The sequence below is a fragment of the Glycine soja genome, chromosome 5 (genome assembly GCF_004193775.1).
Source record: "Glycine soja cultivar W05 chromosome 5, ASM419377v2, whole genome shotgun sequence".
In the NCBI taxonomy this organism is placed as follows: domain Eukaryota; kingdom Viridiplantae; phylum Streptophyta; class Magnoliopsida; order Fabales; family Fabaceae; genus Glycine; species Glycine soja.
This window is the reverse complement of record NC_041006.1, coordinates 5,523,623-5,543,883: the sequence shown is the minus strand read 5'-3', so window position 1 is coordinate 5,543,883 and position 20,261 is coordinate 5,523,623. Positions and strand designations below refer to the sequence as shown.

At 33.1% G+C, this 20,261-nt stretch overlaps 2 protein-coding genes and 1 pseudogene across 2 annotated transcripts; 1 reads left to right on the top strand and 2 right to left on the bottom strand.

Moving 5' to 3' along the window:
* Positions 1–2,555: 2,555 nt before the first annotated feature.
* Positions 2,556–8,976, bottom strand: LOC114412167 (asparagine--tRNA ligase, chloroplastic/mitochondrial-like). Its single transcript, XM_028375962.1, has 15 exons — positions 8,528–8,976; positions 8,288–8,356; positions 8,103–8,213; positions 7,873–7,977; positions 6,978–7,115; positions 6,012–6,092; positions 5,824–5,901; positions 5,643–5,711; positions 5,411–5,485; positions 5,198–5,281; positions 4,994–5,080; positions 4,236–4,331; positions 3,720–3,794; positions 3,319–3,445; positions 2,556–2,885 (listed from the first exon to the last, which is right to left on the bottom strand). The coding sequence occupies exons 1-15, from the start codon at positions 8,870–8,872 to the stop codon at positions 2,770–2,772; spliced, it is 1,656 nt and encodes a 551-aa protein (XP_028231763.1). The 5' UTR covers positions 8,873–8,976; the 3' UTR covers positions 2,556–2,769.
* A 3,200-nt stretch (positions 8,977–12,176) lies between these two features.
* LOC114412166 (peroxisome biogenesis protein 19-2-like) lies at positions 12,177–15,730 on the top strand. Its single transcript, XM_028375961.1, has 5 exons — positions 12,177–12,301; positions 12,378–12,426; positions 12,666–12,945; positions 14,948–15,264; positions 15,449–15,730. Exons 1-5 carry the CDS (start codon positions 12,262–12,264, stop codon positions 15,492–15,494), a joined length of 732 nt encoding a protein of 243 aa, XP_028231762.1. The 5' UTR covers positions 12,177–12,261; the 3' UTR covers positions 15,495–15,730.
* A 367-nt stretch (positions 15,731–16,097) lies between these two features.
* Positions 16,098–20,261, bottom strand: LOC114413826 (annotated as a pseudogene).

Below are 20,261 nucleotides of genomic sequence, written 5' to 3'. Positions count from 1 at the left end.
ACAAATAACACTATCTTATCATATATATATATATATAACTAAAAACTAAAAATAATTAACTTAAACAATATTAACTTATCAATTCATTTATTTAAAACTATACTATCAATATATAACATACAAAATTATAACACTAAAAAGGCAAATTTACGTGTATCTAATATCATAATTATTTATTTACATGTAAAATGCTTAAATTTATACAGCTAGCTAATATTACAAAAACTAAAAATTTACGTGTGTCTAAAATTTACAAATATATACCTAAAGCTAATATTAACTTGTGCCTAATACTACAAAACCTAATATTACGTGTGTCTTCCTAAAATATCATGCGCCTATATATATTTATTAGGCTAAAGTATCATGCGTAAATATATACCTAATACTACAAAAGCTAATATCACATATATGATATATAAAATTTAAAAATATATACAACAACTAAATATATATATATACACGTAATATTTTTATACTAACTAAACAAATATATAATATTTTCATACTAAGTAACCAAATAATATTTTTAGCCAAATATTATTTTAAACCAAATTTTATTTTCATATATATATATATCACACATATAATATCTAACAATATATACAATAATTAAATAAAATTTTGATTCTAACTAACCAAATAATATTTTAATACTAACTAACCAAATAATATTTTCAACCAAATATTATTTTCATATATATATATATATATATATATATATATCACACATATAATATCTAACAATACATACAATAACTAAATAAAATTTTCATTCTAACTAACCAAATAATATTTTGATAGTAACTAACCTAACATTGGTATATCTATTAATATTAATACGTATAAAATAACTACACAATACTACTACTAACTAACTTAAACTTAGAATTTTTGTTAATACTAACTAACTTAGAATATTTGTTAATACTAACTAACTTAAACTTATAATATTTATTAACAAAAATATATAAATTTTATTTACTTTGAAAACACTTACCAGGAAGGAAGCGTAAGGGTAAAGGCACACACTTGAAGGAAGGAAGGAAGCACACAGCAAGCACCAAATTTGAACCAAAGAGCACAGCAAGCACAAGCTTAATAAACTCACACTCAAGAAGAAAAAACACAAAAAGTGAACACAGAAAGTGAACTCAAGGAGAAAGAAATGTAAGCGTAAAGATTAAGCTTTAAACATTTTTTTTATAGCTGAAAACTTAAAGTCAACGTTCAAATTTTTAACGTTCACATGCTAGCCCTAGCCTTTTCAGAACTGGAACCTAAACACTGCGCCTACTCATGTTCAGACTGTCATCGGTAGGGGCAAGGTCACATGCTTCAAAGGGGAACCGCAGGTGCCAATGGCGGGACTGTCCATGTAGGCATGTCCCGCCAGCACCAACGGCGGCATGGCTTCAGCATGTCCCGCCAGTCCCATTGGCGTTACATGCTCCTCTCTCCTACTCAGCCTGTCCCGCCAGTACGAATGGCGGTTTAGGCTGAGTCATACCCCGTCCCACTGCTGCCAATGGCGACATCCGTTAATCCCGTCATTGCCAGTGGCGTTACAAGCTTCATGTCAGTAATAATGGCGACACCCACGTAAAGAAGAGACCTCCCTTACAATTTGTTTTAAAACAGACCCCGTTTGATAAATTGTTTTTAAAACAAGCCCTCTACAATAAATTTGCCTCATATAGATAGGTCAGAGGTTCTATTAGTGATTGCTTAATTGCATATTATCTGTTCCTAGTTCAAGATTTGCATAAATCTATATTTTGGGTTTTCTTATTTATGACACTTTTTGCCATTTGTTGTCATTTTGAGAGTAAATACTTAACTGAAAAGGGGTTTTAAACATCAATTCCGTTGTGTTCTGTTTTTCTATTTCTTATAATTTTGTTTTTGTGCTTGTTCCCAATTTCTGTATCAAATTAGTCAAGCATTAGTCAATATACAAAAAGTCATTTTTGACGTTTGGATTAATTTTGTTAACAGAACGTATAACATTTATTTTGATTACATTAATCATTCCATTTATTCCGCATCGATACACGTCATCGTTGAATTCATTTTAAAACCACATGCTTGATATGGATGTAAGTAAGATGTTTGAATAAATTTCTCCTTAAACACTTTTAAGATAAAAGTTACTTTATGTATATAAATAAATAAAAGTTCTCTCGCATCAACTACTTTAAAAGCTTATTTCTAATTTATGCAATAATTAAGTATTAACTTATGGAAAAAATACTTTATTTACCCTTCTTACTTCTCTTAAATAATTTGTGGAGAAGTTTATTCAAAGATACCCTAATTCTATTTTTTTATTCGATTTTAAATCTATTGAAGCATAAGCGGTGAGGTTCTATTGCATGGTACTCAATCAATCCAGTCACCAATACGGATAAACTTCATATTATCAGAATGTGGATCCTTTCGTTTTTAAGTGACTTTTAACTTTTAATTTCATCCATATAATTACATCCAAGGGCAGAAAATGATGCTGGAGAGGATCCAATTTCTACATATCATGAATATCCAACACAATCTGATAATGTCTACGCTCAATGTGGGGAAGACACCATTATATTGCCTCAAAATTCCATTCTACTAAATTCATAATGTATAAATACTTCATTTAGAAGCAAGCAGTTTTCTTTTTCAAAACAAAAAGAAGAAAAGGAAAGACTCAAGATACTTTATTGCCTAAAATACAGTTTGAATCGTACAAATGAATGTGAAGTGAAGTGCTTATATCTGCAAGGTCTAAAACTCAGCCGAGCCAGGTGTTCGAGGAAAAGGAATAACGTCCCTTATATTGTCCATTCCTGTTGCAAATTGGACAAGTCTTTCAAACCCCAAACCAAAGCCTGCATGAGGTACTGCATTCAAGAAGACACCGTATCATGCCAATACCATGAGTTAAAAAAGTACAAATAAGAACGAACCCCTAAATTGATACAAGAATGGGGTCACCCATTAGTCTTCTGAAGATTTCTATCAACAAATTAATTCCTCAAAGAAATGTTTGTCTTTACAAAAGACCCTAACATAAGTATGAATTCTGTAACTGTTTTATATACTCTAACTTGATGATCATATTGTAGATGATTTGGGAAATGAGATATTTTTTTATTTTTATTTTGGAATTAAATGACAGATAATTTTAGGCTAGGGCAAAAGACCCAAAAGATGGAATGAAACCGTTGAAATAAAAGAGAAAGAAAGCTCGTAATCTATTATTTTGAAAATGTTTTTTGTCTTATACAGTGTGGTTCAAATAGGGAAAGAGGCTCAAAGGGGAAGACATCTGACCTGAACCATATCGACGCAAATCAAGATACCACCAATATGCATCCTTATTCAGCTTTAAATCATCTAAACGAGCTTCTAGATACTCAAGCCTTTCTTCTCTTTGGCTTCCACCAATAAGTTCACCAATCTAACAAAGAGACCAACACATCATAAGGACATGTTCATAAGTTTGCATTGTCCATAAATAAGAACATAATACTGGTATATAATCACAAGGCTTGAACCAACCCCAAACCAAAGAGCTATATACCGTACAACTCCCATGTTATCCTATCAGGCAAACATACCAGGCCTCAGCTTAATAACATTCTGACACAAGGTTCTTTTTTTTATGTACTGAAAATTTGCAATTCACAAACACTACTTGATGCCAATAGTAACGAAGATATATTATAGATTACCCCTGGAACCAACATGTCCATGGCTGCAACTGTCCGTCCATCATCATTCTGTCGCATATAGAATGCTTTAATATCCTGAAAATATTAAATTCAACAACTTTATTTCATTTGGTCCGATATGTGTGTGTGTGTGTGTGTGTGGAGCATATTTAGTAAGAGTGTCAATAAATCTTGATCATTGGTTCATTTCATACAACTTAAGTGTTTGGTGACCTCAGTAAAAAACATGATAAACCGAAGGTAAAATTTTGCATTTTTTTTCCTTTATAGTTTTTGAGCAGGGAAAGCAGAAGGGGCATAAATTGAGCACAAGAAAAAAAGTTTGGAAGAATGTTACTTCTACTCTATTTTCTCGGCCACTTCTTTCAGATTTTGTGGATTTTATATCTTGCCTCCATGGTCAAAAGTTGTTGGTTTTTCTTTTACACTGACACTCACTATAAAAAATATTTAGAATGCCATCCTCTAATGTTTTCCATATGCCATGTCCAGAAGATGAGGGGAAAAGTAGCATGCCTTTGGATAGTCTCTAATTATCACTGGGCATCCACTGAATGCCTCTTCAGTTATATAACGCTCATGTTCACTCTGAAGATCACTACCCCATTTCACCTGTGAATGCAAGTAGAAAAATATGTCAAATACAGACAAGCTTATATGTTGAAAGGAAGACATGAAAGGAATGCATCTGAATTGTATTTTTGACTTGTGTTTACCGAGATTACATGTGATATTTATAGACTTTATTTCACCTAGTTAAGGAAATAAAAGAGAATAAAAATTATACAAATCAAATTAAATCACATCAAATTTGTCTAATTTTAAGAAATGCAAATCAACATAAATATTTGGGCTAATACAAGAATGATCTTCAGCTTAACTATAGGAAATTTTCCTGATTACATTTCAACATTATACAACAATGGCAATAAAGCTTGAGTCACATTAGTCAGAGCCAAATACAAGGATCAATGAACAACATTGGGAATAATGATTTTAGCAGATGACAGGTTCTGAATGAAATGCAGATTAGAATTGGAAGGGGAATGTCCAAGGGATGGTGGGTAGCAAATAAAAGAGAAGTTACAAGACATCCTCTTGGTGTGCTTGATTTGCTAAACAATAAACACTTTACAGCACAAAAATACTTGTTTCATGTTTGATTTTAAAAAATGGTCATAGGATAGAATAAAACAAAAGCACAGGACAAGAGAAACTGCACATTCAACAGGATTACTGAAAATGAAAAAAAAAAATCTATATTAGTGAGTTACCGGGAATTCAAATTTCTTATTTGCTCCTGACAGCAGATCTATCGCTTCAGTGTAGGTTATTTGCACAACATCTTTATCTGCTACATCCTTTTTTATGATGACATCAAAATAATATAAGAGATCAAACTGATGATTAAAATTAATATGCTCAAGTATAAATCAGATAAAGGGCAGCAATATGATGGTTACACTGAGAACTCATACACTCAAGCGATCAATGATTCCTTTATTAATCCATGTATCGAAAAACTCCATGTCTTCCTTGCAATTATCGAGAACATGTCTTATCTTCAAGAAACAAATACATAAACAACACAAACTTTAATATGAAAAAATAAATCATAATATAAAATTAAGCTTTGCAGAAATAATCTAAAGGCCATAACAACTTTGTAGTATTAGTGGAATGTAACATACTACAAACTGGAGATAAGCAGTTGCACAAGCCATGTCATCATTTAGATCAGCAAATGCAAGCTCCGGTTCAATCATCTGAACAAACAATGTGATACATGTCCTTTAATTATTGTTCCATTACACATGCATAACAACAACTAATAAGAAAGACAGAGTAGCTTAGAAACAAAAAGAAATGCCTACACCAGCTTCCTGTTTATTCAAATTGAACACATAAAAAGAAATCACTGACCCAAAATTCAGCCAAGTGCCTAGAAGTGTTAGAATTTTCTGCTCGGAATGTGGGACCAAATGTATACACCTTCATAAGTACAAGATTCAAAGTTTAATTCAATTATCAATTCTGAAATACTAGATTTTAAAGAAGACAAAAACAACTACTAAAAATTAGAGAGAGAAGATGATGTATGTACATCAGAGAGAGAAGTAGCATAAGTTTCACCATTGAGTTGACCTGAAACAGTCAAGAATGCGGGTTTTCCAAAGAAATCCTGATGCACAGAATGCTTCAGATGAGTACATAAAATACAATAACCAACTTGCACACTTGTTGAATATTGAAAACTTGAATCAAAATAGTAGGGACATTAATCTAACTCACTTGTGACCAGTCAATTAATCCGTCATTTGTTTTTGGAATAGCATCAACAGGAGAATCAGTAGTTTCATGAGAACTTGGTATCTGTAAATTGAAGAGAGAAAAACCTAAAACTAAATGCTTAATAAGACAAGAAATCAATGCTTAACAGACTTATGAGTTACAACACTATCATTGCACCATTTTTAAATTACGGAAACAAACTTCCTTTGTTGAGGGAAAAAATTTATCAAAGGACCACTAGTAGTGACTACTGAGTACTGACTAAACAAAGTAATAAACTCAGCATGTCCTCTGTAGAATTTAAAGATAAAGTTCAAAAACTAGATATAGTAAAGAATTCAAATAAATTCTGACTGAATAAGATTTGTTAATTTTGAAAAAATTTTAAGTATTGAGAATATTTTCCAGACAAGAGTGACTACATGTACGAAAACATTAGGAAAAACCATTCAAAAGGCTTTGCTCCAAATAGTTTTACTAAAAATTTTGTGTTTGATAGAGTTCAATGATGTTGATTGACAAATGTGGCTGATTGCACATAATGAGATTTGGTTGTTGTTGTTGCTAAATTAATATTAACCAGTGTTTTTCCATAAGCCAAAAAGAGCAGCATCCCCAGAGGCCAGAGGTCCCCTCCTACTCCAGAATCTAGGATAAAACCAAACCTTCTGCTCAAAGCCTAAAAGTAAAGGATAATATAACATCCACTTTTAAAGATTTAGTTTGCCCTATAATGTGAATTGCATGAGTTACTTCTTGTCTATTTCAAAGTAATTTGGAATGCAGGACTGCTTCCCCCACAACCATGGTTTTGTAACAGATTTCCTACTAATGAGATTTTTTGGTAGGACAGGGAAGCGGAGGGGAGAACTGAGCCCTTAAGTATTAAAGTGCATCAATAACATAAAATTTGATAAAAAAAAAATATTAATATAAAAAGGAAGTAGCTCGTGAAATTGCGAATACCAAGGTAGTAACGCAAAACTGTTCACCCGCTCCCTCGCAATCTGATGCTGTGATGATAGGACTGGAGACCCATACAAACCCATTTTCTTGGAAGAACTTATGTGTAGCATATGCCAATGCATTCCTAACCCTCGCAACCTGAATACATTTTGCATCCCAAAAAGAAAATGATAATAGTAAAAATATAAAATAAGGTAATTTCCTAAAAGAAAATAGTAACAGAACTTATATGAGTTAATACCCAGTCAAACTTTTAAGCATAAAGTACATTAAAAATCAAAACATTTTATGTAATAAAACATAAGGGGAAGGAAATTAACAACCAGCAGCTAAAAACTCATTGCCAATGTACAAATTTTCTGCATGAACATATGAAGATTATGTAAACTGATTGAGTACCCTCTTGGTAGATAAATTGCAAAGCTACTAAGTAGCAGCAATGAATTTAATTGATAAGGTGGTAATTAAATTTTCTTGATGGTTAGTTTTAAGCATATAACCGTTACTTAGAACTCCTACTAATCGAAGAGACAGAATAACTAGTTAGGTCAGACTATTTTTTGCACTCCACATGAAGCATGATCAACACCAATGACATCCCACCAGTAAATAAAATGCATCAAATTTTGGAGATGCCTACCCCCACCCCCACCCTCAAACATACAGAAATTCTTCATGATGAATGACAGGAAACCAGCTGCACACTCAATCATCTAGAAATTGGCATCACATAATAGGATAGATGAAAAACAAGAATATTTGAAGAATTTTAAGACAAAATTGAAACTAAAGCAGATTAATGAATCGTTCCTTTTTGCATAATGAAGCAAAGGTGTCAGCAGGCATTGTATAAATATGCCCCCCCCCCCCCCCCAAAAAAAAAGGGAAACCATACTGCACCAAAAGTATTTGTCCTCGCACGAAGATGTGCTTTTGTTCTTAGAAATTCTCTGCTGGCTCTTTTCTTTTGGATGGGAAAGGAGGGATCGCTCTTGCCAATCTGAAAATGTAACCATACACAGCAATTCCTGATTAGTTGACAGCATAAAAACTGCATTTACTATTTACTCTATGTTAAAAGATAACAAAAAAATGGTGTTTTGTTAAGAATGAAGGAGAACTAACCAGTACTATTTTGTTGACCTTCAATTCAACCTTCTGTTTCGATCCTTGACTCTTCACCACAACTCCTTGCACCCACACTGAAGCACCCGTGGTAACCAAGCCAGATTCTACCTAATAACAACCTCCAAACCTAATAAATAGAAATCCACAAACAACAACAACAACATAGCAAAAAGCAAGCATACCTGATCGTAACCTTCAGCCTCCGAATTCAACACACATTGCATGTTAGAAAGGCAAGAACCGTCGTTAATCTACACAAAATCAACAAATTACTACTTAACCAGTAATTGCAATGCAAGTACGAATAGCGGGTTCGAATCCCCCAACTAACACTTCGAACAAAACTAACAAACTAACATTTGTCAATTAAAAAAAAAACGAATAGCTAATTAAAATAGAAATAAATTCGCCTAATGTCTTGCCTCGAGGAAGGTGACGATACTCTGAATGCGTAGCGTGCGGACCCAGCCCTGCACGACGAGGTTGCGGCCGAACACGTCGGCGCCGTCGCCTTCTTTGATTTCGGAAACCCTAAGCTTCCTGCGGAACTGTTGCACTCTGTTATCGGCGGTGCGAAGAGTCGCGGCGCAGAAAGCGCGGCGAGAGGAGAAGGGAGAGGAATGAGGGAGGAAAAGAGGTTTGTGGAGTGAGAGAAGAGCAAGTGCCGTTGTTGTTGCTGCTGCTGCGTAAGGTTTTGTTCCGAGGTGCCTCGCTGCTATTGCCATTGATATCGCTTTTGTGGCGCCAACGCCAATGCTAACGGCCATTTGCTTCTTGGTGCTAGTCCCTCGCCGACCACAACCTACTCACTCTCCGACAAGTCTTATCTCCGTTGAGTTGTTTTCACTTTTTTTTTTTCAGGTCTTATCTCCGTTAACAATAAAATTGTGTTGTATTTTTAAGAATAAATTTGATATTATGTTATAAAATTTAGTAATTAATTTGTCATCAAATTATTTGCAAAGGATAAATTTATTGTAATTTTTGCATATATAAAATTAAGTTTGATTTTTTTTTATCTTTTTATCAATTTATTAATGTCTCCCACCTTTAAAACAAATTCAACTATTTTTTTTTTTTAGAACAGAAGCACCTTGACGAAACTTGTAATTAATAAATATTAATGTTGATTGTTTGTACAAGAAACTAATTGAAAATAGTATAGATAAATAGTTTTTTACTAAACGAATTGAATTATAATTAAAAATTATAATAAATAAAAAATTTCAATATATAAAATATGTTTTGGATTTTAAATAAATAATTTAAAAGCTTTTTTTTTTCATTCCTGTGATTTATAGTTTTTTTTTTCATTTTCGTCTTGTAAAAAAATTCAAGTGTTATTTAAAAGTACTGTAAAGACAAAAAAAACAAAATAAAACACATCTTATAATGATTGAAACAAAAACAATAATTTTGGAATGCTGACTAATTTGATTTCTTCATTCCCCATACGTATCAATTCTGTCATAACGCGAACTTTTGACATTTGCATCTCTAGCATTACAGTTTGCTCAACATTAGCAGAAGAAGATGCTTCATTTACTTTTGATTTTCTCTTTCTTTTTCCTTCCTTTTGCTCAACATTAGCAGCTGATGATGTGTTCGGATGAAAAGAGGGTAAATATGGATGGTCATCATTTATGAAATCTTCATTGAGTTCCCACTCAAGCATTTCTTCAAAGTCTGAATCACTGGAGTCCATTGTGGAAGGTTACCTGCAGACTTAAAGTTTTGAAAGAATTTGATAAGAAATGAAATAAGATTGCACATTTGCACAATTGAGAGGTATGAAAATCTTAGATGTTAAGAATATACAGGGAGACAATACAACAACTAATTAAATAACTACTAATTTGACTAATAGTTATTAGAATAATGACTAGTTTAACTAATGACTAATTTGACTAAGTGTGAATAATGATTATTTTGAATAACGACTAATTTAAATTTAACTAACAGTTAGTTTAAACAACGACTAATTTAACTAATGATTAGTTTTAATCATGACTAATTTAAAGTTTGAATAATGGCTAGTTTAACTAGCATCATTATGTTACATGGTTATTTCATATTTTTCTAAAAAAACGTTACATAACATCTCATAATCTCTGGTTGTTTCTTCGTATCTTGAGTATATCCTTGATGATGGATTTGCTCATCAATTTGAGTTTGATCGAGCTCAGACTCAAAATTGCCCATCCAATCACAATAATTCCTCTCCTAATCCCTAGTGTTCAGCCTTCGACTAAGGGAAGTTTCAAATCTTTTTAGTTGTGGGTTAGTTGATTTGGTTCAAAACAAGTTGGGCATATATTGGGTTAGAATTTTTGGGCCTAAAACAATTTTTTAACAGTTTTTCTGAAGTTTTTGTTTACTTTTTTCAAAGTTCATTTTTACACACACTTTGTTCTCGTTTAAAGACCATGCAAGACAAAATTCTTTGATAAGCTTAATAGAAATTCAGCCCAAAACATAAACTTGATAACAACAATCTAAAATTCATCAAGATCAACTTGAACTGAAAATATGCGCAACTGAGAGACAATTTTCTGGCACAAATGCATCCTTATTTGAATTTTACCAATTGAAATTAAAATATGCAATGCAATGATCTAGCTCATAAGGACCTATGAAGCACCGACACTGACACGGACACCGGACACAACACGGACATGGACACGTGAACACCTGTCAAACATATCAAATTCAATCCGGACACGGGCGTCGATGTCGTGTCGGTGTCGGTGTCGTGTCAGACACCAGACACGGCAAGAAAAGGGAGTAATGTATAGAAGTGAAGATAAAAGATTGGTTGAATAATTAAGAAACAAGGGAAGGGAGAAAGATCATGGCTGTTAATAAAAAATAACAAGTTAACAATTAACATTTGCCCATAAGAAAATATATACAAAAGTACAATGAAGAGAAGTGAAGCATAAAACATAAATAATTGTGCTTACTGTTGTTGTCTGTTCAGTAATAGTCAATGAGTTCTCTAAAGGCCTCCAATATTCATCCATAAGTGGTTCTCTGAAGGCCTCCAGTATTCTCAGGTACTGATAGTCCAAACGTGTAAAATCTGGAATTTAAAAGATATAAATTCTCCTGCATATATAAATATGGGAAAAAAATTGCCTTTAACTTGAATACAACGAATCTTTCAAGTACAAAAAGAAAGTTTCTGATCAAATAATGAAACATAACTACAGGATATAAGTACATTGGAAAAAAAAAAGAAAAAAAAACAGAACAATTTCTATCAAATAAAGGCTTATATAAAATATCTTAAACAATGTATAAATGACACTGAGCATGTGAAGCACAAAAGAAAAAAAAATGAATTTAACATGTTCCTAGTGTAGGTGAGACCTTAAAAATATTCAATAAAGCTCCCTACTGTATTATAAGGATAGTCAATGCTGTTGTAAAGAATAAACGTGAAACCAAGAAGGTTCCAACTCCCATTTTGATTTCATTCTACCAAGAAACTGAACAAGTAATCTAGAGTCTGCATAGTGCATATAGTGAGTTGAAAGCACAGAAACACAAAACACAAAACACAAGCTTCTCGACACTAATATCAATCTACTACATACAAATCTATTTTAAAGAACTTTGGAAATCTATTTTAAAGAACTTTGGACCCAAACTTCAACAGAACTCACTGTTCCTCCATAATAATAATACGAACAATGGTAAAAATAAAGCATATATAAGTTGCAAAAATGTGGATTGTGGAGTAAGACAACAGCGGCACTAACCTGTTAAAAAACACGCGGGTCATGTGGGTCGGCCCGGCCTATCGGGCTTTTATTAATTTTTACATATTTATATAAACCACAAAATATGACTCATTATTTTTAATTTATTTGCAATTCCTTAAATTATTTGAAAAAATATTTATCTTTGACCATATACAGGCTAAAATATTAATATTTAAAAAAGTTTAAAATGAAATAAAGCATTTATAATATTTAATTTTAAATTACGCACTTTTAAAATAGTAATAAAGAAGGGGAAAAAAATGTAAAAGAAATTAAAAAAATATTAATATGGATGAGAAGAGAAGTGAGAAGCAGCATTACATAGGAAGCGAGTATTTAATTCATTCCATTGGCAGTAGTAGCAACGTCGTTGTGTGGCGGTGACAACCATGGCCGACTCATCTCAAGACCTTGACCAACTTCTCGATAGTACGCTCTTTCTTACTCTCTATTTTTAAATTATTTTTACTCTCTATCTGAGATTGCTCCATTCGATCATTTTCAGGTGCTTTGGATGATTTTCAGTCCTTCAACCTCAATCCTCCCCCTCCAAGGTTTTCCCCTTTGTCCCTGCAATTTTATTTTAATTATTATTATACTGAATCTTGAAGGTTGCTTATTATGTGTAATTATTATTATGTGATGTGTTGGTAGTTTTTTTCATGGCAAAATGTTAGTTTGTTAGAATGTTAATTTTGTAAGTAGAAGGTAGCCAACCCGCGATTTTTTCCCTCTTTTTTTCTCTCTTAACCTTCTATCCCATCTTATAACTCCTTATGTGATGTGTTGGTAGTGGGGAAGCAACTGCGAATAGCAAGAAGGAGAGTCCTTCTTTGCCGTCGGGGGTTCAAGGATTGGGCATGGGTTTACCCGATTTGAGAACGAAGAAAAAGGGGAAACAGAAGGCTTCCAAAGACAGCCACGTGTCGGAGGCGCTCAACAAGCTCAGGGAGCAGACCAAAGAGGCTGTGAAGGGGCTGGAGTCTATATCCCCACCCACTGCCGATGATTTAGGTAAGGATGCCTTGATGGAAGATTGGGTCAAACAATTTGAGCAGCTTGCTGGCTCTCAGGTATTCCTTTTTTTTTTTTTTAACTTCTTCTAACCAGTTTGTTCTTGAATTTGATATCAGTTATTTATTATTTCTCTTGTCAAAGCGCTTTTAAGTATGTCTTGTTATCTAGTTGTGAGGTGAATATCGGTTGTGGATTTCACGGGTGGTTGTTTGTGTTTTGCATCTTCTCATGTGGTCTTATGGTTTGAGAATGTTGTGTTAGATACAAAATTAGAAAACCAAAACAGCAAACATAGCACTAGTATTTCGCATAGAATCAAAAACACTATCATTTAATACAAAGGATAAATATAATAGAGCAAGAGTTTAGAGTGGCATGAGTTGAAGCACGCAATGCGCTGTCTTTAGAAAGAAAACGCCCCACTAAGCTAGTAGCAAAAATATTTTGCGGTCCTCTCCGTGGAGATTAGTCCTCTGAACTATTGGGTATGGATACTCTAGAAAACTGGAACACAGATTAAATTTTGACAATAGTGTCATTTGTTGTGTTGTACTCATAGTAATTAATTTTCCTGCTGCTGCATTGGACAATCGTGAGCTGTGGCCTGTTTGGCATGTCCTGTTTGTGATAGAAGTGTGTGCTTTGTTAAGTATGGACTGGTGGTGAAGAGATGGTTATTAAGGGGCTTCATCTAAGGTGCACTGATACGATACAATACGGGTATTAGATGCATATCTATCTGGTGAGAGGAGTGTCCTATTGTGAGAGGTAAGATCATTAAATAGATATATGGTTGAGATGCAATTTCTTAATAAAATTCCTTGTCTTTCGGTCCAAAATCTTTTGATTCACCTAAGACTGCATTAGCAGCCTTTGTTACATTCTTAGGCATCTCATCCCAAATGAGGTTAGTACTACCTTGTAATCCCAAATTACCTTCAATCATTTTCTAAAAGTCAATTGTTGACCTCCACTTAATTCTTGGATTTGTATTGTGTCGAGTTTTATGTTTATGATGCGTTAAATGAACATCCAGGATCAAAACCATATGTTGTTCAGTGAGATTCTTTCCTACTCTATAAGTAATTGGGTGTTCTTCCTGCATCTTAAAACAATTGTTTATGCATTTCCTAAATATTAACTTGCAATGTTGATATATTTAGGGGGAGAAGAGGGTGGGGGAAGGCATAATGAAAATGGAGAACTTAACCATTAATAGCTGGTATTCTGAGGTGGTCCGCCTATGAGGTGCTTTTGAACTGATGCTTGCTAGAACCTACCTTATTAAGGATATTGATTGCTTATATATGGCCTTTACTCCATTATGCTCTCCATTTATGATTTAAATTGAAAATGGGGTTACTTATTTTTTATGTAATGACAAAATCTGAGTGCTCATACTTTACAAACTTATGTTTGTACTTCCATTGTGATGACTTACTATGTTATGTATTTCTGAGTTTGAATATCTTATGAAATTACGAATTCAGTTCATCCTAGATTTTTGCACATATTTTGGGGATGTCAAGTTTTGCTTTAATAGAATGCAGTGATCTTAACTTTTAATGAAACACCTCTCTGGTTTATATATTACATTCAGATGGGTGTATGTCAAGATTGCAAATTGTTTAATTTGTTTTTTACATTCAATTGATAACTTCTATTTTTCTTAAAGATGTTCAACAATATATGAAGAATTCAAGTTGGAATATATTAATTAGGAGAATGAAAACTTTGATGTGACTTTTGCTGAGGTTTGCATGGAAAAGTGATTAGTGATGGATGATAGTTGAGCAGAGCAACCATTGAGGCCTCAAATATTGCTTTCATTTACAAACTTGGCCTCTATTATATCTTCTGTGAAATACGAGATGAGGGAGAAGCAAATCAAGCTAAACCAAAATAATTCACCAAGTTTGGTTATAAATTTTTGCTGTGATGAAGGTCATTAAAGATGTAATTACTTACTGTGCTATTTTGTAATTCTTCATCGTGAGAAGACCTTGTCATGACTTCCTTTCCTGGATTTAATGTTAATACTGTTATCAATTTGTTTAGGACATGGAATCTATTGTGGAGACCATGATGCATCAACTTCTGTCCAAGGAGATTCTTCATGAACCAATGAAGGAAATAGCAGAAAAGTATCCTAAGTGGTTGGAAGAGCACAAATCCAGCTTAAGCAAAGAAGAACATGAACGCTATTCACTCCAATATGAACTGATACGAAATCTTAATGAAGTTTACGAAAATGATCCCGGAAACTTCAACAAGATTGTTGAGCTCATGCAGAAAATGCAAGAATGTGGGCAGCCACCAAATGATATCGTCCAGGAGCTTGCTCCCGATTTCGATTTAGCCAGTCTTGGCCAGCTGTAAGTCCCCTTGGAATCTTGAATTTGCAAGCTTAGGGCATGTGTTGTTGTTTATTACACTATGTATTTGTAACATTAATCTTTATTTTCTTATCTTGAAAGAAGACCCTCATGCGAAAATACGCATTGTTTTCAAACTACATTATTGTATGTGGCATCAACTGAGGAACATTTTTTTTTGCAGATCTCCAGAGATGCTTGAAACTCAGCCAAATTGTTCCATAATGTGAAGCTATTTCTTCCCTTTTACTATGTTGCAGCTGTTGGTTTACAGGTTTTTAGGAATATTTAATTTTCACTTGTCAGAATAAAATAGTTTTATGCGCTACAATGTTTTTTCCTACTTTTTATAAGGTTATGAGGAACCCACAAGTAAAGCCTCTTTTTAAGGTTGTATATGATGAGGGCTTGTCTATCAATATTTTCTGCTAGCAATTATATTACGAGTTGCTAGTTGCAAACAAAATTGGCTTTCTGATTTTTTGACAATCACTTCCTATCATTCTCGAGATCCCTGAATATGAAAGTGATAAAAGAATTTATTGGATTAAGATAAACACGGCGAAAAAGATTTATTCATGATAAAAGAATTAAGAATTTATTGGATTTGAAAGTGATCAAAGAATAACCAGTATACAAACCAGGCCATCGAGCATATTTGTCAGTTAGGTAACAAGAAGAAAGGACTCTTATTGAATGAATAAATTTCCTATGGTTAAACTCGGACAAAAAAAAGGAGATAATGACACCAATGATATTGGATAGAATGTAGCTGTGCAATTTCCTATGGAGTTTTATTTCTTTGGTCAATTGGTATATCAGTTAACTAAGCATCAGAAGGTGCAATCCAATGTCTTCCATTGACAAAACTCTTGGACCAGGAATGGATGGGCAGATTCTAAATCTAGTTCTTGGGCCAATGGGACTCCACGTATAGCCGCTGCTCCTGGTCCCCGGTATTTGTACACTCCAAAGAACACAGTCCTGAGGCAGTGAGAATCAGTAAAGTGGATTATATAGTATGAACACGTACAAAGAAGTCTGTTATGAAGTATAGCCAAAAGAAAAATTTGCATGATCTAAGTGCTTGTTTGGATGAACGTTTACAAATTTTGATTTTGGTTAAATTAATTTGGAAGAAATGTGATTTATGTTTAGATGTCTTCATTATATATATAATCAAGACTCTTTGCAAACAGCCAAGGGTGATGAAGCATTCCAAATATCTAAACAACGACCACAGACATTATGAAACCAAAAGCTGTAGAAGTTAGAAATCTGCACCCGGCTTAAAAAAAATGACAAGAATCTAAAGTGCGTGACATATTGACATTTTGATAAGTGACGAGTCTGCTGAAACAAAGGTTAAAGGTACATAATTAATATATGGCAAATTGGCAAAAAGCTCATACCCTTTTTCATGCAACCATGTCGTGCCCCACTAACACCCTAAGCCAATTTAAAACTGCTATACACTACTGATCTTACTATAAAAAAGATGCAACAATAATTTGTTTTTTTTTTTCGATAAATGGAACAATAATTTATTGAAATGTACGTTTCACTATATACAAGATATAAGAATAGTGTGACGAAAATAATTTTCTGCAGACGATATTTTGGTTTATTTAAAGAAGAGTGGTAAAATAGTATATAAATACACAAACACCAGTGAAATTGATTAATGAATTACCTTGTACATGGACCTGCCATTGCCAAAAATGAAATCTATGGAGCCCTCGATGTAACATTCTTTGAAATAATAATGGCGGCCAGCATCGTTGCAAAGAGTGTCTTGTGCACCGTAGAATCCACAGCCGGATATTCGAAACGCCACCGCTTGCCACCCCTCCATTCCCGGCATTGGCGCCGGTGCTGTGTTCTGCACCATTTCCTATTAATTTATTATTGCTTCTAAACCTTTGGCGGAAAAGGAATCGCACTCCAAATATTCAAAGTTCATAATAATATAAAGTAATTCATGGAATATTAATCCATGTACCCATCTATGGCTTAATTATTGACTTTATAATATCATCTTAGCTATAACGCAACTCAAGTTTTGCACATTAAACTCCACATTTACCCAGAACAAAAAAAATATTAATACGAAACCCTACTACTTTTCAAAGGACACAAGCGGGAATACCGGCCGGAGGGAATGTTTTTTTGCAAACATGAAAATGATTTTTGTACAATTATTCTGTGTACAACAGTTCCTTTGATTTTAGTGAAACATTTTTTTAATATACAAGTTTATGAAAAAATCAAATTTAAGTGAGAAATAAAAAATAAATATACTCCTATATCATATGATTATGAGATACGATCGATGTCTAAAATTTGACGAAAACTTAACCGTAGTGTTATAGTAAAAAGAATCTTTACAAATGGAACAAAAAGTTGCTAACTGCTAATAAATATATCGATAGTGACAATACAATACAATTACAAAAAAAGACATATTGAAGAACAAGAAGAAGAACAGGTGTGTCATTTTAACGAATTCATATAAAATAATATTTGTAGACATCTAAAAACCTATTTGACAGCTAAAAAGAGATAAAAGAGACAGTAGTACAAGTATGATAATTAGTCATATAATGTGACTAAGAAGAGAAATAATGAAGCATGATATAGAGCTGAATTGATTTGACCTTGATGCGGATATTCCTGGCAGAGAAACAGTAACAGAAGCAGTTCTGTAAGTATGCAGTTGTTGGCGGTTGGGACAAGGGTCACTAGCCCTATCATGCCATTCTATCACTGTCACATCTCTTCCCGCGCCATGAAACATAATGTACGGCTTCGTCACGGGCACTACCACCTTCTCTCTGCACCCACAAAACCCAACAACATTATTAATAGGACAAAACAAAATTTAGTTACTAATTATATGATTCATTGTCCGAATTATTATTAGTGAAGAGTGAGTTAACAGTGAATAAACAAGTTGTAGTTTAAGCATTTTGCGCTCCCACGTTATGCGAATAATTTATTCAATAAAAAATCTGGTGTTCAATTTCCATGACATATGAAAACCTTCGGATTAGTAGATAGGACATAATTGGAAATGGGATTAGTCTCTAATCATGACACGATAAAAAAAAAATTAAACTAAACTCGCATTCCATTTTTTTCTTCTTACAAATTTTTTTTTAATTGTTTAGTTCATAATACACTCTACAAAAAATCTCTTAATTGTTTAACTCATGATATACTCAAACTCTCTTTCCCCTAAACACCTTTTAATAATTTAACCAGACTCATACTAGTTATGTAACTTTTAATAAAAATTTATTTTTAAAATACACTCATCTTTTTTCTCACACTCGCATCCCCTATGTTTTTTTCAAATTGCATCCGACATCCCTCCTTTTTTGCACCCTACAAAAAATCCCTTAACTTTTTTAGGTCAAATTACACCCAGACTCTATTCCTCATAAACATCCTTCAATAATTTAACAGAAAATACACATGTTGATCACATGACTTTTAATGAAAAATTATGTTTAAAATATCCTCATCTTCTTCCTCTTACTTCATAAAAGATATGACATCATTTTCAACATGAAAATATCTGAACATTTTTCCTTCTTTTTCTTTTTTCTCTAATTAAACATGAACTCAGCTTTTTGTTGGACATGAACTCACCTTATTAGTACGATGCGTTAACACCCTTCTTTCTTCTTCTTTTTTTTTATTTTAATTTCTTTGGTGCGTGTTGGGTCGTTTGGTTGCTGCATTTTTTGTTGGGCGTGTTCTCGACAATAACTATCGATTGAATATGGTCATTTGCTTCAAATTTTATTGTTTTGCTCCTGTGTTTGTGTCAGTGTTCTTAATTTCTTTCTTTGAAATATTTATTTTTTATGGCTAGGTGTTTGGTTTAATGTATCAATCAAAAGTTGCATCTTCTTCAAGTGTTAGCAACAATAAAGTAAGAGTCAAATATTAAAGGAAAAACTATTATTGCCTTAAGAAAAAATTCATTCAAATGATAAATTATTAATTTGTTATTGAATATTTAACAAAGATGTTAGCGTAATTTCATCTGCTCATATATTTCAATTGGCATTAGTTAACGACGTTAACAAAATGGGGTGAGGGTAAAAGTGATGTAAAAAAAAAGGAGAGATATCAAGTGGAATTTGAAAAAAAAAAACACAGGGGGTGAACGAGTGTAACAAAGATGTTAGAGTAATTTCATCTGCTCACATATTTCAATTAACGTTAGGTAACGATATTAACAGAAGGGGATTAAAGTAATATAAAAAAGAAAAGAAATATAGGATGCAATTTGAGAAAAAATATAGAAAGTATAAGTATAATTTACTATAAAAAAAGTTGTAGCATGTATTAGTTAGCTAGTAGAAGAATAATATGTACGAGCACTACCACCTTCTCTTTGCACCCACAAAACCCAACAAAAGGGGGTAAAGGTGATGTAAAAAAGGGAGGGATATCGGGTACAATTTGAGAAATACACATGGGGTATGCGAGTGTAATAAAGATGTTAAAGTAATTTCGTCTACTCACATATTTCAATTGACATTAATTAACGACGTTAACGAAAGAAGAATAAAAGTAATATAAATTAAAAAATAGAAAAAATATCATGTGCAATTTGAGAAAAATATAGGAAGTACAAGTATAATTTTTAAAAAAAAGTTGTAGCATGCATTAGTTAGCTAGTAGAAGAATAATAATACATGTAATATCCAACACTTATTTGAATAAGGATGTCCTTTTCTATTGTTCACCGGGACAGCATTCGCAGTTGCTTGGACTAACCGAAAATGACCTCTGCCATTAGCGTCAACGGTGATTACTTGGTGTCCGATGGGCTCCACCCAGTTAGAGGAGTTTTTGGAAGACACTATTTTGGGGGTGCTGTGGTGGTAGGTTGTGCATGTCACGGTTGTTGTTGTTGCATGGAATAATATGCAGCTAAAGACTTGAAGAAGCATTTGCATTGAGATGAAGAGAGGAGCCAT